General features: G+C 43.2%; 1 protein-coding gene across 1 annotated transcript in view; it reads right to left on the bottom strand.

Annotated features, from left to right (window-relative positions):
- pcdh7a (protocadherin 7a) overlaps positions 1-12,212 on the bottom strand; it is a gene marked incomplete at both ends in the record, with an annotated part of 41,790 nt that extends 29,578 nt beyond the window's left edge. The window contains 3 exons of the mRNA XM_083973201.1: positions 343-1,125; positions 8,028-9,207; positions 10,789-12,212. Of these exons, the coding sequence (XP_083829327.1) occupies positions 343-1,125; positions 8,028-9,207; positions 10,789-12,212 (3,387 nt within the window). The remainder of the gene's footprint in view (positions 1-342; positions 1,126-8,027; positions 9,208-10,788) is intronic.
- Positions 12,213-23,347: the final 11,135 nt, after the last annotated feature.

Genomic DNA, 23,347 nt, shown 5'->3' with positions numbered 1-23,347 from the left:
TGCTAAACAGAGGGCTGATGTTTGACATGGAGCGCACCAGCACACACACATGCACACACACATGATGACAGCAGGGTACCATCACACTGCTCACAGGCTTCGGATGCTGACATGGACACACGAGCATGCGAGCTGCTGTGCGCACACACACTGACAGCTATTTTGTAGAGATAAAAATGGTGTTTAGACGTTAGCGACGGGGTGTGCGGTATGGTATGTCAGCAGATATGAGAATAAGAAGAGATGAAGCCAGCGAGGAGGAGGGGAAGACAGAGATCACGAGTCGGAGATAGGGCAAACCAAAATCGAATAAGCACAGAGACAATGTCGACCCAGTCCTACCTGTTTGCTGTACTTGTTCCCAGTCTGGCAACCATACTCTGAGCACTGGTCAGATCCCAGGGACATGGCATCTGCATTACCACTGCCCCCACTGCTGCTGCTGCTGGAGCCGGCACTCCCCACGCATCCTCCACTGCCCACAAAGGTGTTGGAGGGAGGCAACTCCTGGACCGCCTGGTGCTTCTTTCCCTCAGCTGGGGGGGAGTGGGGCTGTAGGTTCACTGCTGGGAGGGGTGAGCTGGATTTGTAGTGTCTGGCCAGATCTGGGCTCGATTGGTGTCTTCTGCCACCACCCATCCGTGGGCTGCCAGGGTCACCATCCACAGCACAGTAGCGGGCCGCCAGGCGATCACTGGCACTACTCAAATCCTCCTCATCATCATCATTAGCATGGCGGCGCAGTCCATTGACGGTCACAATACCGCTGTAAAGCGATCTGTCCGACTTCCCTCCTCCCGCAGCTGCACTACCACCGCTTCCGTTCCGTTTGTCCCGTCGAGGTTTGCGTCCACGGTCTGATCCCCCTCCCCGGCCGGCCTGTGGTTGAGCCCCTGGAGGACTGAAAAAGTCTTCCTCTGGCTCCTTCTTACCAGCCTCGTAGCCATTCTTACCCTGAGCACCGCACTGCCGAGCTGTGACTACGAGGAGTATCACTAGGATGACGGCTGCGGCTCCCGCTAGGACGCCGATTGCTACACTGAGGCGCTGTTTCCCTAATGCACGCTCACTGTCTGGGTCCCCTGCAATGTCCAGTGACAGTGGAGCCATCAGGCTTCGGGCCACCTGTAGTGAAAGTGAGAGAAGGAGAACAATAGAGAGAAGATACAGAGTATAAGAGGGAAAAGAAAACAAGAGACAAACCGTCAGTGAGGGGAAAAAAAGTCCAAAGCCGTGACTGTAAAAGATGACACAGTGGGTGTGAGCCACAGAGAAACATCAAACAGCATCTTCAACTTAATTAAACTCATCACTATGTTTTTGGTGGAGGAGCTTCCCCATTATTCCCAGACACACAGTGTCACTAAATATATAATTGCTCTTGCTTCTCTGTTGCAGCATTTCAAGTTGAGCCTGTAATTCTCCACTTGTGATCTCGCATCATCTGCAGCGTTACAGGAAATGCTTAAGATTATACTGTTTAAAGCTGATTAAAAAAGACTAACGGGAAACTTTAAACGTTGAGGTCCAGGACAGTTAGAAGAGGATAGGTGGGAGAAACGGTGAATAAATATGCAAATAGAAGCAAGACTCATGCTACGACTGCATCCCCAGGACACAAACACATTTCTGTCTCGTCAATGAACAATGTCCCTATTGTGAATGATAGCGTAGGTGTGGATTAGTTTAGGATTTGCTTATCACATTTTTTTCTTTTTTGCACTGGGAATTGGATGGACAGACAGATACAAGGCTACTGTAAATATGTGTGCTCTGTGGAATATTTTAAGGCCATTTTCTGTTTTCTTTTAAAGCATAATGGCTTTTTGTTGCAAGGCAAATCCATGCTAATCCATTTTGATCAATATATATTACACTTATCTTTTCTGTTTGGGTTTAAGATTGAGGAGACAAATAATAGTCATCTTTCATTATATGAGCACACAGACACACACATACACAAGTCTGAGCTTGTACACTAATAAAAGGATCATTACTAGCAAGTGGGTGATGCTGAAGCACAAACACCATTACTGTGATGGGGCCTTGTTGGACAGGAGACAATGAGGCTGTGGAGTTGTGGTCTGCAAAGCCCTGCTGGTAATATTGGACAGGGTCATGAATCTGAATATAGCTAATCAATAGATAGCAAGTATGCTGGTAGAATCATTATGCAGAGACGACACAAAATACAGAAACACACACACACACTCTCACACTCCCTGACATGCATGCAAGCTTCTACACCAGCCCACACAGAGTGTAAGCTGTCCGTTAGTGAGACAAGTCATTCTGCAGCCCGGTGACACCTTGTCTCAGAGCTCATATGACAATTCCTTTGGCCTGTCAAGTCTGGAAATTATATACTCATGTAATCCCCACTGCTTTAGGAATGGTCGGTAATAAGACTTGCGGGAATGAAAGGGAGAGAGAGAGAGAGTACAGGTGAGAGAGAGAGAGGTTAAATTTGAGCTCCGGTGGTTTGTGATAACAAAAAATAGATAGATATAATAACTACATTAAAACCTGCAGCAGTGGTAATACTGCCGAGTGTGTTGCTCACACAACTGCACTGTGTAACTTCCTTATTACATTATCCAAGGCATATTAGGCTTACTCATATACAGCCACATTATTCACTCTCACTTCTTGATACCCCCAAGCTAAGAATGGGACTGTGTGATATTTCATTGTTTCATCACCATCTATCTCTGGGTTAAGTTTCATTGTTTTTGAGCGAGTTGTGTTGGTTCTCTTCCATTATTCTGCCTCCACTGCAGCGGGCCTCTCCGACAGGCTCCGCTCTCCCTTCAGCCCCATTGTTCTTCCTCTGCCTGCAGTATTCCTTTTCATTCTCATTCTGCTGGGCATCTCTCTGGCTTATAGTGCATCCTTGCACTGTCCGCTGTATTGTAGGGAGATAGCGATGCAATACCATATGTGCATGTACTATGTGACAGTTCAACAGCCAAGTTGTGTTTGAGAGTGAGGTTGCCAAGTATATGCAACTGGGGAATCCATTAAAAAGTACAAGATGTGTGTGGTTGTAAGGAAACTTGTGTGCGTGTGCGCATGTGAGAGAAAGAAATGCCACACTGAGTGCAAACTAGGGGCAGTGATCTAAATGTAGGTATGTATTCTTGTGTGTATGGGCACACACACACACAGGATAGTCAAGCGTTCAGCAGGCTTAGTGCAGCAGGCACCTCTACCGCTGTGTTTGAATGCATCCTCCTGACGCATCCCTAGCTCCCGATTGAATCTTCCATTCTGTTGCACAAGCTTTGTTCCGGCTGGACTTAACACCACCATCTATCTGTTCCTCTCTCCAAGGATTCTCTTATCTGCATGTCACTGCAGATGTCGATGCTGCAACCAAGACAAGGAGTTCTCCCCTGACCACACTATTGACCCAAGCGATTGAGAAAGTCCCTGATCTTGGTTGTAGTTCAGCACATTCACAATTCAACATTAGAACAGAGAGTTGCAGCCCTGTAAATGTTAGCTATTAATTCTAATTATAAAACAGGTTTCTATATTTTAAAACACGGAAAATCTCACATTTGCGGATAACATGAAAATATCATCACTAAAAGACTGTACTGATGATGTACAAAGTGTCTTAAAGTTTCTCCAAATGACGACTATGTCTAAAATATCACTATACTAAACTCTAAATTCCTTCTTCCCCTAGCTTAAACTCTGCTGCATCATATTGTAACTAATTACCCAACATGTGGTTCACCCAGTATAGTTGGACAGAAAAGACTGGAGTAATTTTCTGCCGCGGTGCTGCAGCATGTAGCAGCCGTTTTCCTTCCCTAATTACATCTGGCATCCATCCACCTCTCAGTTTGACTTCATTATGAGATGGAGGTATTCTCTCTTCAATGCCTTCTACTCAATTACTCCGCCAAGTTCCTCCCTACAATCAAACTAAACTATGCATATTGTAATCAAAGATGGCTTTTATACTGGCTTGGACATATTACACCCTATTGTTCGATTCAATGGCTCCGGTCATTTAGGCACACTGCAGTTAATTCCACCTGTCAACGCCATTGTTCGGCCATTTACGGCTTAAGTGTTCTCTTGTAATCATCCCCTTGGTTGTTCAATTTGTACATTTCATTCTACTTTTAAATGACAATGTTACCTTTATGAGGTGTTGTGTTTGATGGCTGGTGTTCAAACCCCACACTGTATATCTGTACTCAGTTGTTTGTCTTTGTTTCCAAAGAAAAAAATAATAATAATCAAGTCATAAAACGACATTTTTGGATGCCAAATTGTCACCATATGAAGTCAGTCAGAACTCTCAGGTTGTGATTATGCTTGATGTGTTTTTCTCCTGCTAAAACACAAGATTTAGCTTTAAATGGGATTTGAAACAATGAGGCCGGGAGCACACACAGAGCACAAAGTTATTCAAGCTGCTATTATGACTGTCTAGAATAGCTACACTGTAATATATATTGAAAATGAAAAATCATCTCAAGGTAACATTGCTCACTTGGATCTTATGCACTACCAAAGGTGCTTCCCTTTCATTCTCTGTTTGTCACAAGTTGAAAACACCCAGGGGAGCACCACCATGATGACAACACACATAGTTTACCGTAAGAGAGGCATTTGCTGCCTTGTATGATGTGTCCTCAAGATCACAATCTCTGGTTCGTTTTTGGAAGAGCAATAAAACACTTTTTTTTCAAGTTTTTTTTGACACAGAAGGGCCTGATCAAGGTATGGCATATTCACGTTTTTTGGGGGTACCAACGAAATCTGTGCTTTGACACATTTTTGGAGATTTGTGCATCTTATCTCCCTGACTGTTCTATTCCTCTCAAATGTCTCAGAGCTATTTTAGTGTTCCACTGTTTACGTCATGTTACATGCACAGAGCTGACAGTTGAAGACCTTCTCCTCAGAGAAAATATGGGAATGTGTTCCAAGTTTCAAGAGGACCCTGAAACACAAGCTTCAACCTGGTACACGCATAAAGATGATCTGGCTGATTTTGGCCTGATTTTCCCCCTTCCGACCAAGGACAGAAATAGGCTCTTAAGATTATCCTGCGAGATTATCCTGTGGTGTGAGGTGTGTTAAGAGTCAAATTTTCCCGACAATCTGCTCGAAAAAAGGGTGGGGGCCTACGATTGTAAATATTAAACATGTTCAATATTTATGACGGTCGGCCCCGACAATCGTGACTGCGTCGATCAAAAGTCGTTTTGTGTGTGGCGGAAGCCGACAATCCCGAGTCACCGACTCCACGGATTGTGACGTAAAATTGAATGTAGCCAATAAAGAAGCGAGTTGACTGAAAAACACGAAGCATAACAAACCAGTGTGGCTACTATCTCCATGGCTACCATCAGCAAAGCGAAATTCAAAGTACGGCAGATCACGTTTGATCATACAAGATTTCTGGCGTGGGGGACAAGATTTTAGTGTGTTATAAAACAAATCTTTATGTGTGTGGTGTGCTGTATGGGGAATATCAGAGCACGCCACACACAATACAATCAAAACTGTTCAATCACAGATTTTTTATCTTCATGTGTGGGATCTCTCACAGATAAAAAGTCTGTTTATTTAGAAAATCTTTATGTGTGTAACAGGCTTTAGTCTTTGAACAAACACTGTAACCAAGGCTATACGGAGGCGAATTAAATATAGTCAATACAAATTACTTTGTCCAAACTAGGGATGTCCCGATACCACTTTTTCACTTCCGATACGATACCGATATTGCAGCCTTCAATATCGGCCCGATACCGATATTGATCCGATATTAGGGGTGGTGAAAAAAAACGATTATTTATATTTTTCAAATTATAATACAAAGGAGAGTCCTCCTGTTACTGGCTGACAGGCTGCTGCTGTCATGTTCTTCTATGGGACAGACAGTAGGCTAGTGAGCTTACTTTTGAACTGTAAAATATTAAAAAATAAACCTTATTTACAACTGTTATTGAATTACTGTATGTACATCAATGTCAAACAAAAGGCAAAATCTTCTTGCTTCAAGGTTTTATTTGTCACTCCAAATTGAAGACTATAGCCTGCCCTACAGTAAAAATGGCATACATAAAATAAAAAGAGGAGTAAAGCAATATTTAAGCATCAAAGATGTTTAATCAAACCCACATAGTTTGAAACAACGTTCAAAACACACAGCCAGTGTCACAACTAAGCATAAAGCCCGCTAGCTTAATGCTAACGTATAATGTAAAACGCCATAGACGGGCTAACAGAAATTAGCACCGACCCCGTCGGTGGTTAATTTGAACTGTACATTTAGAGCAATATAGCGCATTTACCGTTGATTAGCGGGCAAGCGCGACCTGTCCATGCACCCGTGTGTGTGTGTGTGTACACGTACGTGTGTAGTCTACGTGCCACACAGCCGACATCACTTGAATCGCACACACGCTGTTGTTGTTGTGATCATGTGATCTCTGCATGCTGGAGCCGGGCGCTCCAACATTAAGGTGCAGTACCGCCACCTACTGTGTTGGAGTGTGAACCAGAGTCACCTATTCATATGGGACAGAAGTGCTGGAGCGGAATAATGGACTGCTTTTATCGGAGCATTTATATCGGAGATTTTAGATGCAGTCCGATATAATCCGATATTCGTTTTTTTGGCTGATATCGGACATAAATCCGATATCAATATCGGATCGGGACATCCCTAGTCCAAACCAAAGAGGGAGGCTTAGTAATTATTACCTGCCAGCATTCATAGCTTAATTGAACATTTCTAAAGCATATTAGGAAGTTCATTTAATTAATATAGCCAGGGCAGAGAGTGGAGAAAGACGTCCACCAGCATGGCATATGCTAAATTTGAAATCATGCTGTTGCAGTTATTTCTGGTATCTCAGTAATGTCTTTGAATCTAGTCAATTACCTCTGCACCCCAGTGTGGGTCTTTCAAGCCAGCTCTAATCTTGCTGTGAAGTCCTCAGTTCAAGAAAACAACACATATTTATTCAGTAGTACAGTGGGTGTTTTTGTACGCATGTGTTTCACGTTCCTTTTATTCCTCATGTACACATTATTCTTTTAGAGTTGATAATGGCTTTGATTTATGCTCCTCTAAGTTTGACCACCTCTGCTCGGAATGTGCTGCATATCACAAAGCAAAATCCAAAACCTCATCAATATTCAGGCCTTTAGTGAAGAGACACCGCTAAAGTACAACCCCTATTCAAATGAATATACTTCAACCTACTCTGTATCACAAGGCCAGAATTGGGACAGGCTCATCTCGCTCTTTCTCTGCCTCCCTGATACACTCACCCCTAATGCTCTCTCTCTCTCTTTTCCTCTCTCTCTGTCGCACACACACACACACACACACACACACACACACACACACACACACACACACACACACACACACACACACACACACACACACACACACACACACACAAACACACCTAATGCTCTCAGCTCTGAGTTCAATGTACCATAAAAGAAGAACCACTTCAGTAATAACAGTTATTTTAACCACACAGTCATTATAAGAATGCATGCTGGACAAAGAACACACTCCAGTAAGATCCAAACTACAAAGAAGCCGACATTGCCAATAGCCTTCAAAAGCAAAACGGGGTTCTATATCTGGGACAAATATAGACACAATTATTTCCTAAAAAATGGGCAGAAAATTGCAACACTGCACAGACAGTGAAAATTGTGCATTTATCACATTCTATCAAGAAAATAATCTTCTTACTAGTATAGTTTGAACAGCTACAATCACTTGTCATTACCACCCTCCTCCATTGTTATATGTGGCCATTACTTGAATGGGGTCAAAAGACAGTATCATTGCTGTCATTATTGGTTATCATTACCAGCTCTGTGGAACAATAGAGGGCTCCATACACAGTTGGATTCATGACCTCTTCTACATAGGGTTTCTTTCATTTACATTACATACATTTTAATGCACTTCCCCTGCTGCTGCTGAAATCAGTTTGAGAACAAATACCTCTGTGAATAAATATTACCTGTGCATCCACCAGAGTAGCGTTGGCCAAACTCTCATTAATGAAGACATGAACCAGGGCAGTGGCGCAGAGAGAGGGGATCCCACTATCGTTGACCCGGACGACTAGGCGATGCAGACCCCTGTGGCGCCGCTCAAGGGGTTCTGCCAGGGTGATCACCCCGCTGGTGTGTCCAATCTCAAACAGTCTGAAGGGATTCCCCCCCACTAGGGCGTAGCGAAGGTCTGCATTTGGGCCTGTGTCAGAGTCTAACGCTGTTACAGTTCTGACTATGGTGCGGGCACTGCTGGCAGGTGGAAGAAGGGTGTAGGACTCATTGGTTGGAGAGGTGATTGAGGGGGCGTTGTCATTTTCATCCGTCACAAAGAGCGAGACGGTGGCAGTGGCAGTTTTGCGAGGCTCCCCTCCATCCACAGCCCGGACACGGAAGGTGTAGGTGGAGAGCTTTTCACGGTCAAATGATGCAGAGGAGAAGATTGTTCCGGTGTTGTTCTCAATGGAAAACACTTCTTCGCCTTGTTCTTTCTCTCCATCTTCACCCTCAACCTTCTCCCCTGCCTTCTTCTCTTCAACTCCATCCATCTCTACAAACAGACTAAGTTCTGCATTCTCACCTTCATCAGCATCAGTCACAGTGACCATGCCAACTGGGCTGTTGGCAAGCAGGTTCTCTTTGACGTAGAATGTAAAGATTTCCTGAACGAACTTGGGTGCGTTGTCATTTCGGTCGGTCACCTGAACAACAACAGTTGCGGAGCCTTGTAGAGACGGGGTCCCCTTGTCCTTGGCAATTACGCGCAGTTCATACCTCTCTCGCTGCTCACGGTCCAGGACCCCAGTGGCGCGGATATCTCCATTATCTGCATCTATGTAAAATGGCCCATTGCCAGCAGGATCCAAGGAGTATGCAATCTCTGCGTTCTTGCCGCTGTCTGCATCTGAAGCTACCACAGTGACCACCCTCTCACGAGGTGAGTTGTTCTCTGCAAAGTGGACCTCAACAACACTCTGGGCAAATGTTGGAGCATGGTCATTGATATCTACCACTCGAACCATCAGTGAACTGTTGCTGGACAGACTGGGGCTTCCAGAGTCTACTGCCACAATGGTAACACTGTACTCTTTGGTGGCTTCATAGTCCAGCAAGGCAGATGTATGTAAGAAGTATTTTTTCCTGTTCCTGTGAAAATAATAAGAAAATACATTTGATGAATGTAGCTGCTACAGTGCATGGAAATAATATAGGTCTTGTCCCTGAAGCAGTCAAATAAAATACTAATGCTGCTCCCTCTTAAGCTGATTTGTCACCAGGGTGCTGGCTGACTAAAAATATTTTGTCAGTAGTCGTTGTTGGGCTTTTGGGGGGGGATTGTTGTATTATATCCTAAAAATATCAGTAAATAGTGACATCCCCAGATGTTTTGTGTTGTCCAAGCAGCAGTCCAAAGCCCAAAGATTATTTATAATGGTTTGAAAACAACAGGAAAAGCTGCACTGACATTTCAAAACTGTGTTTCGAGGACTGCTGGAGTAATCAACTAATAGTTTCAAATCTAATCTTTGCCACTCTATCCTGTAAGAGATCTCTCTTCATATCTGCAGTCATCTGCAGAGGAACGTTACTGAAGAAACTGAAGGTGATTTATTAATATATATATTTTTTTTATCAACTCTTATTTGCTGTCGACATCTCTTATTACTCAGAATTTTGCCAAGGACAGCTCTGCATTCAATACAATTACCTACCTTACTGTATAGAGATCTAAAGAAGTTACAGTAATATACAAGGTCGGCCTTCTCTATTTCCCATGCTCCCTCTATTTAGAAACTTCATAAAATATCTTTACAACTGGCTTAAGAGCAATGATATTTGCAGCCTGCCGTACTGAAATGATATTTTAAAAAATCTAAAACCCTCGACAATAATGAAAATGTATGCTCAAACTTTACTGATACACTGTGATCTTAGTGAATGGGTGGCAGCACTTGAACTAAGCTTAAATAAAATATGCATGTAACAGCACATGAGCCACTGTTCTCTGATTTCCTTGTGGAAAATATAAATTGTGGAAATACCTCCTGGATCATTAGATTAACTGATTAATATAGAAACTTCAGGGTGCATATGGTGTTTTCAAGATTAAAAAATGAAAAGGTTAAAAACAGACAAAATGCATTTATACTGTTAATCTATTAATCACGTTAAATATTACATTTTAAACTTAACTACTACTAACTTTCTAAGTTGGAAGGTAGAAAGGAAACAGTCAGTCAGGAACTATCTTCTATCAGAAACCTACATACTCCAATGCCATTATGGGTTTTTAATGAATAATGACCATTTTTAAATGAATTGCTCCTGGTAACATCAGGTAGTTAATGGCACATATCCCAAATATTATTGGCTAATTATAAAGAAGTTACTTAATGTTTTTGTTCCCCTGTGGGTAGAGAAAGTGGTCTATCATATTTCACTAATATTTGAAATGCATCATTACCTTATAATTACACTAGCATTACCACTTTATTGTCCCCGAAGAAAAAACAATACATCATCCCTCCAATCACCCATCATGGAAAGTTATTATTGGATTGTTGTTCCTTATTACAATATCTTGGGGTGTAAGTAACTTATTATCTGTTATGCAGTCCCTGAATCATAATTACTCAGGAATTATTTATCGATAAGCAGTTAGGTGACTCTCGACTCACTCAGGATTTGGTGCAATCAGCTTTAAAGCGTTACCTTTGATTTGCTTACCTGTCGAACGCTTCATCTGCTGGTAGGGGTGGGAGTGCTGTTTCACCTGCAGGCTTCAGTGTGAATGGGACGTCTCCTACTACTGTGCACGTCACAGCCCCATTCTCTCCCTGGTCTCTGTCCGACACCTGTACCAGAGCCACTGGTGTGTCCACCAGAACGTTCTCTGGTACTAATGCTGCACCATCGCGAACAGGGATCCGCCCAATCTTTCTGATCTCTACGACTGGGACGTTGTCATTTTCATCCCGGACGGCCAAAACCACAGTGGTCCGGTCAGTTCGGGGAGGCTGACCCCTGTCCCTGGCCATGACTGAGAACCTCAGCTGGGCCACCTCTTCCCTGTCGATCCTGTGAAGAACACTCAGCCAGCCAGTCGCTTCGTCCAGGCGCAGGAGTCGTCTGACAGACTCAGTGGCAGCTCCAAAGACGTACTCCACCTGCCCATTGACTCCAATGTCACGGTCTGAAGCTCTGACCTGGAGGACAGGTGTACCTGGAGGAGCATTTTCTGCCATCTCTGCCTCATATGTCGACCTCTCAAACTGTGGGCTATTGTCATTCACATCAGTGATGGAAACACGAAGCAGGGCTTGGGAGGACCGTGGCGGGTTCCCTCCATCTCGAACCCTGAGGACGAGTTCATATGAGTCTTTCAGCTCACGGTCCAGTGTGCCTTTCACAATGAGCTGTGGTTGTTTTTCACCATCTGGTATATCTGCAACTTGTAGTTCAAACACACTGCTCCTGGCCCCACCTCCATTGTCTCCACTTCTTCCCCTCCGATCACCAAGTCCATCTACTCTAGTGATGGGGTTTCCTCCTGCTGTGCGCCTTGTTGGACTTGATCCAGCTCCACCATCCTGGATCAGCTCATAGCGGTCGATGCCATTTCGCCCAAAATCCCTGTCTGTAGCTGTGGGCAGCAGATAAAGGGTTCCTATTGGTCGATTTTCCTCAACTGAGAGCTGGAGCACAGGTGAGGGGAAGGAAGGTGTGTTGTCATTGATGTCTGTTATGACAACACGCCCTTCAAACAGATCTACCCAGCTCTGCAGTGGCCCTATCACTGACACCTCAAAGTCCAAGAAACACTCATTTTCGTCAAATATCATTTGGCACTGTGGAAGTTTCTCTCTGTCAATGCGCCTTGGGCCGGTTGTCAGCTCACCTGTCACATTGTCAATCTTGAAGTACTCTGAGCCGCTCTCCAGGGCGAAGGTGACATCCCCGCTACCTGTCCCTGCTGTGAGGCCCAGGTCTGCAGCCACGTTTCCAATCTTTACGTCAGGTGGGCCCTCCTCCGCTACCCGGTACCGGAGAGCTGAGTCGGCACCCGGCGGCTGAGTCAGCAGCTGCAGCACTAAGACCACGAGGCTGAGAGCCTGCGCCGCGGAGGAGTGCACTGCACCAAGCCTCTGCATGGCTCCTTGTTCCTCTCGCCTCTGCTTCCTCGCTCTGTTTGCCTCGGAGCTGCGGCTTGTCTCTTCTTTATTGGTGTTTTGTGGTCTGGTAACCCTCACAGCGTGGGTGTTTGATTTATCGTCTCTTACCTTCTCCCTATAGCTCTCTGCGGACTGCCGCCTGAGGTCCGGGAAAAAGCTTCAGCACACTCTTACTAGTTCACTTCTGCGGTGCAGGCTCCTTTCTTGTATTCTCCTCCTCGGCAACCTAGCGCTTTTGCAACTTCTATAATAATAATCCCGTCTTGCTGAGTTGCTCATGCCACAAAAATATGAAAAAATCCATCCTGCTGCGAAAAAAAGAGGAAAACTAATTCACCAGCCTCTGATTAATCCACTTCACTCTTCTCACTCCTTTCAATCATAAAAACAGGAGAACTATCCCGTTGTCACGGGAGGACGCTTATCGGTTCATAATGCCATTTGTAAGTGCTTTTTATTCCAGTCACATTTGGGACAGCGGCTTTTCTCGCGTTTTTCACAATTAGAAACTGCAATGCAGCACCTCTACACAAAAGAAGAGAGAAAAAAAGAAACAGCCTCTTCGGACGCTGAGGAAGATGAACTCACATCCCTCCGAAGAGGAATAAAAATCAGTTTGAGAAAAAAAAGTCTTTGGGATGCTGCTGCTGGATCTTTTCTTACCTTCAGATCCAGCTGCGTTTTCGTCTTTTTTTTTCCCCGCAGTGGAGCAACGTGCCAAGCTGTCGGATTCCTTCACGCAAGTTATGAGGAGACAAGAGTGCTTTTCAGAGCGAGTTTCTCCTCATTATTTCTTTTATTGACCTAAAACAAAAAAACGAGAGCTTCTGTTAGTGAGCTCAAAGACGAGATCCCGACATCAGCATCAGTTTAGCGTAATCCCGTGGAGCTCCGTGTCTGGGATGGATGTTTCGGGTGATGGACTGAGTGTAGATGCGTCTTTTTTCCAAGAGTCCCGCATTCTCTCTCTCTCTCTCTCTCTCTCTCTCTACACCACATGCGCCTCCTACTCTTCTTGCTTTTTTTCCTCTCTCACCTGCACTGCTTGGGACTGCTGCTGCTGCCGGTCTCCAGCGATGCTGCAGTCTCTCTCTCTCTCTCTCTCTCTCTCTCTCTCTCTCTCTCTCTCTCTCTCTCTCTCTCTCTCTCTCTGCTACTGCAACATTTTCCCCGGCCGCGTAACTCGATCGCTGAGCTGTAACGGGAGAGGCAGCAGAGGCGGTGTTGGGTCGCCGTGTGTGTGTATGTCGGTTACCGGGGACAGACCTCATACCCCGCCGTCACCATCACCAACTACCCCCCCCCCCCTCCCCTTCCCCTTCTCCCTGTCATATGGGGAAGATTAAATGGTTTGGTGTCCCGGCCGCTGACAGCTCCTGGTGGGAAAATATCTTTATTCACACAAAAGGACAAAGAGAAGACGAAAGCAAGAGAGAGTGATCTGGCTTTAACACAAGTCAGCCCGGTGCTCGGTCATAATTTCTGCTGGTGCAGCTATTTTGCCGGGGCAAGCATAGAAGACTTCATTCATTCTTCTCAGAAAGAGACAGAAATTGCCAAAGCTTATCATCGGAGTACACAATGGGAAGTTGCTTTAATATTCATGACCTGCAGTCACGTATAGGCTACTGTACGCCAGAAATGTATTGCAGTAGCTAGTTCACATCTTCTGCAACCAACATTATGAGTGTCACATAAATAAATACGACAAAGTAGTTGAAGTTGATTGAAGCTTTGTTTCATTTGTATTTTTTTTTCCTTGACTTTTATTTAGCCTATTTGCATAATACTCGCACTTACTGTTTTTTATCGGCACTATCTTCTTCCTCACACATACACACACACACACACACACACACACACACACACACACACACACACACACACACACATGCACGCACTGTTGTGAGGATGTTGTGTCTCGGCGGACCGACCTGCTCCGCGAGGAGCGCAATGCAGCATCGGTCTGCTGCTATTGAACACTGCCGGGGCTTCCACGCTGCTGCTGCTCTGTTAAACCCGCTCTGCATTTCTAATTTCCAAGCCAGTCAGGCCGACCGTGCTGCCCGGCCTGGCTGGAAGGCAGGGAGTTCCCCAAACATAATGTTATTGGCTGGGGTTATAGAGCTCTGTGTACCAGCTATTAGGGTGCAGTTTATGGCTGGCAGTGGGTAAACAAAGACTGACAAACTGCAGAGAGAGCTCACATATCTTTGCCTCTCCAGTTTTTTCAACCCCCCACCCCAACCCCAACCCCAACCCCCTCCTTCTCTCCTTCGCTGACTTTCAATTTATTTTTTCCTCTCTTTCTTTAACCATCTCGCACCCTGAGCTGGACCAGTAGGCACCTGCCCGCGCCTGTCTGCACGGGGCCTATATGCTTTGCAGTGCACACCAGGTGCAGTCGGCACGCGCCAACTCCGAGAGCATCCACGCCCTCTGTCGCTCGAAACACGCGCGCTTTTATTTCCCTCAAAACCCATTGTGGAATTTACCCCGTGGTGCGTGAGTGCGTGCTTGAGCTTGAATCCGGAGAGGAGGGTAGAGAGAGAGTGTGGTATGCTGATGCCTGAGTCAGCCCAGTTCACTTTGAGACTATAAATTGATTCAGAAAAGTTGTGGGGGGTTGGGGCTAAGGTTAGATCAGGGTCCGATTTGACCCAATGAAAAAATAAACACCCTATAAAAATCTGTTGGCTGGAGCATGCTGTTGTAGGCCTATCCAACCCATTAAGATATAATTGAACATGAATCCTCTTTCATCAGCAAATGAACTGCAGTTTCAATTTGCATATTGAATGAAAAATGTGTGTGAGTGTGTGTTTGTGTGGGTGCTTGTGTGTCTGTGCGCACCCACTTGTGTTTATTATACTGTACGTAAAGACAGGATGTTCTGGAGAAACACAACCTGGGTTGACATCCGTTAGCCTAAAGGCCTAATCTACTCTATCCCAAAAGAGGATCACAGCTTCAGCACATGGTCTATCCAATGATAACTGAGGAGAAAATAAAGACAATCTTGACATATATTTGACAGCATCAGGCAATAGCAACTGATATTTAAGAAAAATATCAGGGATCAACTTTGCCAGATATCCTGAAGACATTTTGTGCTTTATTTGGCATGCTCTTTAACATAATTTTGCTTCATTATTCACTTGTGAATAAGTAACCATTCATTCAGCCATCCATTCATTTATAACATCTTATTGGGTCAGGGTTGCAATTGCAAAAATACAAATCAACACATCTCAAATGAACGCTTTTCTGTAGCAGCACCCACCATAGTAGATTTCAACACTCAGAGACTGCTGATGTAGGAAATCATGTTCACATCTGATCATTCAATAAACTACTAATCATCACAGTCATTTAGCAACCGATGAATGCCATTCAGTGTTGCCATCGATTTCAAGTTCATCGGATGAATCCCAGTTATATCATTAAGATTGGCAATGATCTCTATTTTTGTTTTTGTCACTAAACACTATGACCAATATGAAATTGGCCACATAAATAGTTTCACTTAAAAAAAGAGTAATTTCTGCAGTGTTCTGCAAATGTAATGATTCTTTTCTTCTTCTTTTTTTGCCACAAATTAACGCATGTGTGTGTTTGACTGACAAAATAAAATACAGTGGCCAGGTTGATGACACTAAAGGAACTTCCATGATTACTTCCATGTTTTAAGAGCTTTTGGAGTAAGGAATAAAATATAACAGGTCTTTTGCAAAATACAGTAGGAAGTACTTGTTAACCCTTGGAGTAAATTGGAGGGCATGGCTAGCATTATCCTTAATGTATTTGTTTATTATTCATTTAATTACCTTATTTGTTTGTTTTTAAAGCATAATTTCAGGAGTATCCAGATCAAACTTTTGAGTCTGAAGGCTGCTCTGTGGGCTTACCAAACTTAAAGTGAAATCCTTCTCAATCCATCCTATTTCTATTCTCATTCATCTGGATTTCAACTCAACTCAGGACTGCCAACAGTAGATTTGTGAGCAGAAGAAACAGATAGTGACAGAAAATAGTGGGTACATAGAGATATGATGGGGTGTAGCATAAATGAAAAACTACAGTTTTATAAATAATTTCATTGCAATTTCAGGATTGTTATTATTTCTTAATGTACATCATCCAGAATTCTCTACAGAGACTTTGCCCAGCTTCTTCTGAAACAGATCTTTCAAAGTTCACTACAGTTGCATTGCCTCTCCTTTTTTTGTAAAATGTGTTTTTTCCTCTTGGTTCCCTCACAGACCGGAGCTCAAATGAGCATTGATGATTATTGATTGTTGTCTATTTCGGTTTTGGTGCAGGCACATGCATGAATATCTGGTCTAGATTTGAGGGGCTGTCTGGTGCCACGTCACTAATTGTAACATGCTTGTGTGACATTTGTTTGGTAGAGCATTAACAGTAATGATAGAACCTCTAATTAGCTTCTTTTATACCTGTCCCATCCACAGAAAACTCAGCCTCAAAGGCTTTAATGACTGCAAAACCAATCTGAGTGACCTCAATAGTCATAAACCCCCCTGACAGTCTTATGTTGACTCACCTGAATCACATCATAGACCACCTATACCGGACCGTCTGCAGTTCACCTCCTACACAGACCAGCAGATGCAAGCCCAGGGGTATGTGGAAGGATCCTGTCTGGTGGTGAACTTTAGCTCAGCTCCACTGCTTTGATCCACGGACTGCTTCACACTAAGCTCTACCAACTCACCATGCCCGTCTCCAACCTTCAGGGGATCAGCAGCTCTCTGATAGGTAGGGGAAAGCAAATGAGGCAGGGCAAAGTTAAATCCAGTCCCCTGATAATCAGCCCTGGTGAAACCGTAGGATTTCTCAACACTCTGTCCACTGCTCTTCTTGCTTTACTCTAACCACTGCACCTGCAAGGACACTTCAGGATGTTATAGAAAGTCTGTATACCAGTAGCAAGTTAACAGCATCAGCAGCATGCTCAAAATAGTGAAGAGGAGGGCTGACTTGAGAGGGAGCTCCTCACATCTATATGACAGTCAACATTAAAGTAGAAACCCATATAGCTACTGTATTGTACAAGGTGGAGAAGAGGAGGAAATACAACCAATGTCTAATACTGAGTCTGCCCCGACCATTTATTTCACCATGGAAGACACTAAAAGCCTTCTATCAGTTTTGGAGAAAAAATTTAGAAATTATGTGAAAAACAAAACAAAAAAGACCTTGGTCCTATTAGGGATTGGTTTTCCTGACCTTGAAATTCAAATTACTATTTTGGTGCCAAGTGCAAAAGCATGAAGAGGTTCAAACTAATGTCGAGTATTTTGGTAGAAAATGTGACTTTGACTAAATTAACTTGGTTTTGAAAATAGACTTCACAGAACTATATCAGTTTAAGGTGCAACTACAATCTGTTGCCTCTTTGATTATGGTGATTTTAAACTCTTACTAAATTCATCGATTCACCTATTAATTTGTAGGAGTAATTATTTCGATGGCTGTTGTACTTCACTGTATATACTGTATGGAAAAGCTTCTACTTCAAATCTTACACCCACCTGCTAGAAGGTAACTCCAAATAATACCACATGCATCAGAACCTCAGGGAGTGGCTCATCAGTCCTGTGCATCACTTCCTCCTTTCCTACCTTTTTAGCAAATGTAGCATTTCACGTTTTATTGTCAAACTACATTATGGTGCAAATGCTGATGATGATGTAAGCATTTATGTCACCAATACAGCAGAGATTAAAGATCTGGACTGATGCCGTCATCTAAACATCCTCATTTTTTAAACTCAGTCTATTTATTTTCATCATTGCCTAAGTTAAATAAAAATAATTTGCCTCTGGCTGTGGAGTTGAGCTGTTTTGCGTTGAGGTCGTGCCCCATTACACCATCCAACAACCTAGTTTCCGATGGAAGTTTCATTCCATTTGCTGAGCTGTTCATGCTGCTAGTCATCATGTGTCAGTGTGATCGGCACAGCTGTTTCAGAGCAAAGAGACCACTGATGTGACTCACTCAGAGTGCATTTATTAATAAGCACACCTTCTCATTTATATTCCACCTCAGAAAGCCCTTTTGCATTTAGCACTGCTGCACCTAGTCTACATGAACCGAAACAGTTGACACACCAGGAGACTCCCACATTGTCACTGTGTCTAAGACCTAAGACTTTGTGTTGGTGTATTTATGACTGGACTATGGCAATCATCAGGTCAGGTTGTCATGCAGTGTTGGGGGTAATGTCTTTGGTAAAAGTAGTTGGGCCAAATTTCTTAGGAAAAGATGGATTTACAGGGAAATAAAAGTGAGGGGGCAGATTTACAAAGGGTGGGGGAAAAAAACAATTGGGGTGGTCAATCCCAAGGCCACAATAATTCTGTCCTTCACCCTGTCTGGTGCTTCAGATCAAGGGAGATCAGAACAGTCAGCCATTAGAACAGTTGTGTTGCACATGCTGACAATTTGTTAATAATTACTGTAATGGAAAACTGGGTTTTTGCTTTGATGTGTTATGAAACAAGTTTCCTGATCGATTCAGTACCTTGAGCTCAAACTGTTCATATTAAACAAATAAGCATGAACCCCTGGTGCAAATAATGCTTAACGTCATGATTAATTTGATCCTATATTGATCCTATCATCACTCTGGGTCCAGTCTCTTGAGACCCCCGTGGTTGAAAGACACTGCACCCTATTTGGCCGAATAGCGAGACTCGGAATCTCCTTGATGATCATTGCTGACTATTGCTGGTTGCTCATACTAATATGATGCTATTCTGTAATAAATTCTATAAATCTCAATGAGACTATTATTGTTGTCTTTACTTCCTCACCATAGAGCAAACTTTTGCCTCTACACAATTACCTTGATGTAACGGTACAGTGTCAGTTTATTCAAGACAGATAAGAGTGGGAAGGAAACTCACATCCTTCACTATGTACATTACTTTTGTGCAGGACACTTAATAGCTGATGTACTCTCTTTGAGATGTGGTAGCATGGTAGCATCAATGTTGGTATAGCTAAATTGCTCAATGAGCACTCTGTTGTAGGCCAGAGTCCAGATTGGCTATGTGTATAGTCAGCGTAGCTGGATGAGGACCAGCAGCAACTGAATAACCTGCATGCATGATGCCTATCTCTCTATGACGACAAAAGAACTGACTAAGCAGCACCAACGTGGGTCTCAGTTTTTCCCACACACATCCTGTCCATAGTACTCCCTTGACGGTACACTGCGCTGTTGTGATGTATATGTACAATATCCAATACTTTACTTAAAATTAATCTTAAAATGAATGTGAATGTGAAAATGTTCCCAGACTTTTCAACCCCCTTGAATGTATTTCAGTTAATTTTGATGTATATTCATCGGACACATGCATTTGTAAGATGTTGTGAGAACACCTCATAAAGGTGGAAACTTGGAATACCCTAATCACTACTGCAAGCACTGCTACATACTGTAGTTGGGCTGTATTAGGTGGAATGTGAATTAGTAGCTTTTGTCAGCTGGATGAAGCCTGGTAATCAACAGTATGATGTCCTTTCCAAGTAACATGAAACAGCTGCAGTAACAGGACTCTAAAGAGGCTGAGCCATTTGCACTCTAACTGCAGGAATATCAGTCACAAAACTGTTGAAACGTCCAGAGGAAGAGGTTGCATATGCCATATGACAACACAGACACACTGATATCTAACTTTACCCATGGGGATCATCCTAAACTTTTGGATTGCACTGTGTCATATTCTGTCCTTTCCTATCTCCTATCCAATCCTCTCCTGTCCCACCCTGTCTTATGCTATCCTTTTATATCATATCTTGTTCTGTCCTGTATTCTATCCATCCATTTAAACTGACCTTACTGCCGCATTCACTTGGTATTTGGTGTTTTACACTGGCTGCTTTAGTGCATGTTTATGACATTATTATGGTAAACTCACACCCCTGTAGGATTTGCCTCCACAATTCAATTCAATATCTAGAGACCATCTTGTGATAGGATCACAACAAACTGTCAACATGTTTGCATTATGATCTAATGAAGTAGTCATTACTACATTAATCTGTGAGTGGCGCCCACTCAGCCTTCATGGGTCAGCCCACAACCATCTTCGAACTTGCCCTTCGTTTTAACTGACGACTGTTAGGTTTTATGATTGTATCTTGATCCTATCGTGACCAGTCTCTCTCTCTCTCTCTCTCTCTCTCTCTCTCTCTCTCTCTCTCTCTCTCTCTCTCTCTCTCTCTCTCACCTACACACACACCTACACACACACACACACACACACCAACCAACATTGAAAATATCGTTTTTGGAGTAGTACTTAGTGCCGGTGCATATTCTCATTTCAAATCAAAAAAAAAAAAAAAAAAAAAAGTAGTACTTAGTATTTAAGGTATTTAAGTGGTTGAGAAGCTGGAGATGATATCTGAAAATTTAGAACACTTGAGTATTTCAGCTACTTGAGTTTGAGCAAAATCTGCCCACATTTCAGCATTGGAGCACTGAGATTCTGTTTATCTGTGAGGAACTGCTTACTACGCCTACTACTAGCTACAGCTAGAATTCAGTTTTAATTTTTACTCAGCTAGGTGAGGTTGATGTGGTTAAAGGTACAACAAAAGTGAAACCATGCAGACTCTTGCTGAGAATCCACATGAAAAGTGAGATGTGAGTGGGTGTAAGCACAACTGAAGCATTTGGTTTATTCAGTCCACCTCAACTCCGACCTCTGTTTGGCTGTCTCTGCCGTCAGAACCAGCTGCCTGTCAGCAGCACAGCTCCTGAGGTGTTGAAAGGACGGCAACCAGCCAAACTGTCCTTACCAGATTGACAAAAATTGTTTTTAAGTAGGCTGCATGAGGGTTGTACAGGAAGAAGTCTTTATTTATTGATTCACAGATTTTATTTCCACTGCTGCAAAGGGAGGGAATCTGCCTTCAGGGAAACTGGAAAGCCCATGCTGACAGTGGAATCCTTGATCACTCATTACAGATATTGTTAATATGTACAGAACATACAAACAGTGGGAGATTTGTGTGATTTAATGTGCTGTCTGTAGATATTATGCATGGCTGAGTGTGCCAGGAGAAGGAAAACAGACTCAGAGCGTAAAAAATGCAGGGGGTCCTGAGGCAATGTGCGTGTCTCAGACTCAGTGTCGATTTATAGATTTGATAAAATGGAAACGTATCTGTTGTGGTAGACAGGAGAGTGACAGACATCATAATCGCTGCTGGATTTCTCATTAGACTCTTTCCTGTGAGTAGGCATTCACCAGCCTGTTATTACAGTACAAATACGGAAAGAGGAAGGATAACATTATTGTTGAGTTGCCAGTAAATGCACCTGAGATGACCTTGTAGGGCAATACAATGCAGCACTTCTCTTTCCCATCTGTATTCCAATAGGTATACCGTAGCTTTGCTGCTGTGCTGTAGCTGGTAACATCACATACGTATAATTTTTTTTCTCCCAGTGGACAAATCAGAAACAATCTGCACTGGGCCACATAACACATCTATAGTAGCTGTAGACCACTATGAATGTTTATGAGGAATTTCCCTTCGGGATTTATTTTCTACACCTGCATGGAATGACTGCAAAGACTCCAATTCCCACAGGGAAGCTTTCTAGGTCAGGTGGGATATGTAGTGCCTCTAGCTTAACCTGGTGTATCTGCACAGGTTCTCGTCGCTGTCAACACTGTTGGCTGGTAAGGTAACTGATGGATGTGAAAGTGGTCGCACACCAGTACACACTGAAAGATACAGATGTTGTGTATGTGCCTTAATTACAGGCATGAGTTTAATTGCACTTAGATGTACTGTTAAGGGAAGAAGGTTGTGAAACCCTGTGAGATTCTTGCTTTAATCTCTATGAAAGCTTATGTCTTCTTAATTATAACACATATGGTATGGCTGCAAAAATTAGATTTGAACCCCACAAACAGAACTGGCTCTGTCTGCAGAATGATTAGGATAGAAGTTGTATATGGCTGGGTGATTTTTACATGAAACCTCCAGGGCACCTTTTAATTTATTTATGGGTATTAAATGGACTATACTGAGTGTAAGACTGAATATATACTACATAAACCACAAAATGTTTTATGGCCCTAAACAGTCGTTTATTTTTGAATCAATAATTTGATGTTCTCTGCAACCAACACAGTATAACATTTATGCTTATTGGGATTGTGCAGAAAATCAATATTATTTGTATAGTGCCAAATCATAACATACATTATCTCAAGGCTCTTTACAGGGTAAGGCCAAGAAGAGAAAAGAGAGAGTGTGTGGAAAGCTGTATATCAGGGGTCTCAAACTCATTTTACCTGGGGGCCGCTAAAGGCAGAGTCTGGGTGGGGCTGGGCCGCATCAGGGATTCCACAAAAAAAGTTAGTTAAAAAAGTTAGTTCATGGCTCTGCCGGTGTCAGTGCGACACCCAGTTCACGGCTCTGCCGATTTGCACTGACACTGGCAGAGCTGTGAACTGAGACACTGGGAGCTTCCGCTACAAACAAGCTTAAAATATAGACTTATTTGATTTTTTTGGGAACAATTTCTCATGTCGGGGCTTCAATACAAGAGGGACATTACAGACGAGCAGTATGGAGGTATTTGGATGGTTTTTGGTGTGTCTTTTTGGACGAAGAAAAGTGAGCCCCGTTCGCGACCGTCATATGGCAATGCAGTGCTGCGCGGAGCCCCCCGTACACCCGGTGTCTCCTCTCTCTGTCTCAGACTCAGACTCTCTCTCCCGATTGGCATATAAAAATAAATATAGCCATATAGGAAAACAATAAGTGAAAAAAAGAAGCACAAAAACTGCAAAATGGAAACATTGTAATAATTGCTGTGTGATCACAGCTGGACACAGCGGTCTAATAACTGCTGTTTATATGCAGCGGTCTGTGGGACCGCTATTGGCGGTCCGAGGTATAATTGCTCAGAAATTGAGTGTGTTTCATTTTAATAAGTTGTAAGCTTCAGAAATCATCAAACACATATATTTAGGAAAAGTCGCGGACTGAGAGACCTATAGTTTTAATGTAAACAAAGTAATTTACATAAGAAAAACACAAACGGTCTGTGAGAC

This window comes from Trachurus trachurus, assembly GCF_905171665.1.
Source record: "Trachurus trachurus genome assembly, chromosome: 1".
In the NCBI taxonomy this organism is placed as follows: Eukaryota; Metazoa; Chordata; class Actinopteri; order Carangiformes; family Carangidae; genus Trachurus; species Trachurus trachurus.
This window is presented reverse-complemented; position numbering and strand designations above follow the sequence as displayed.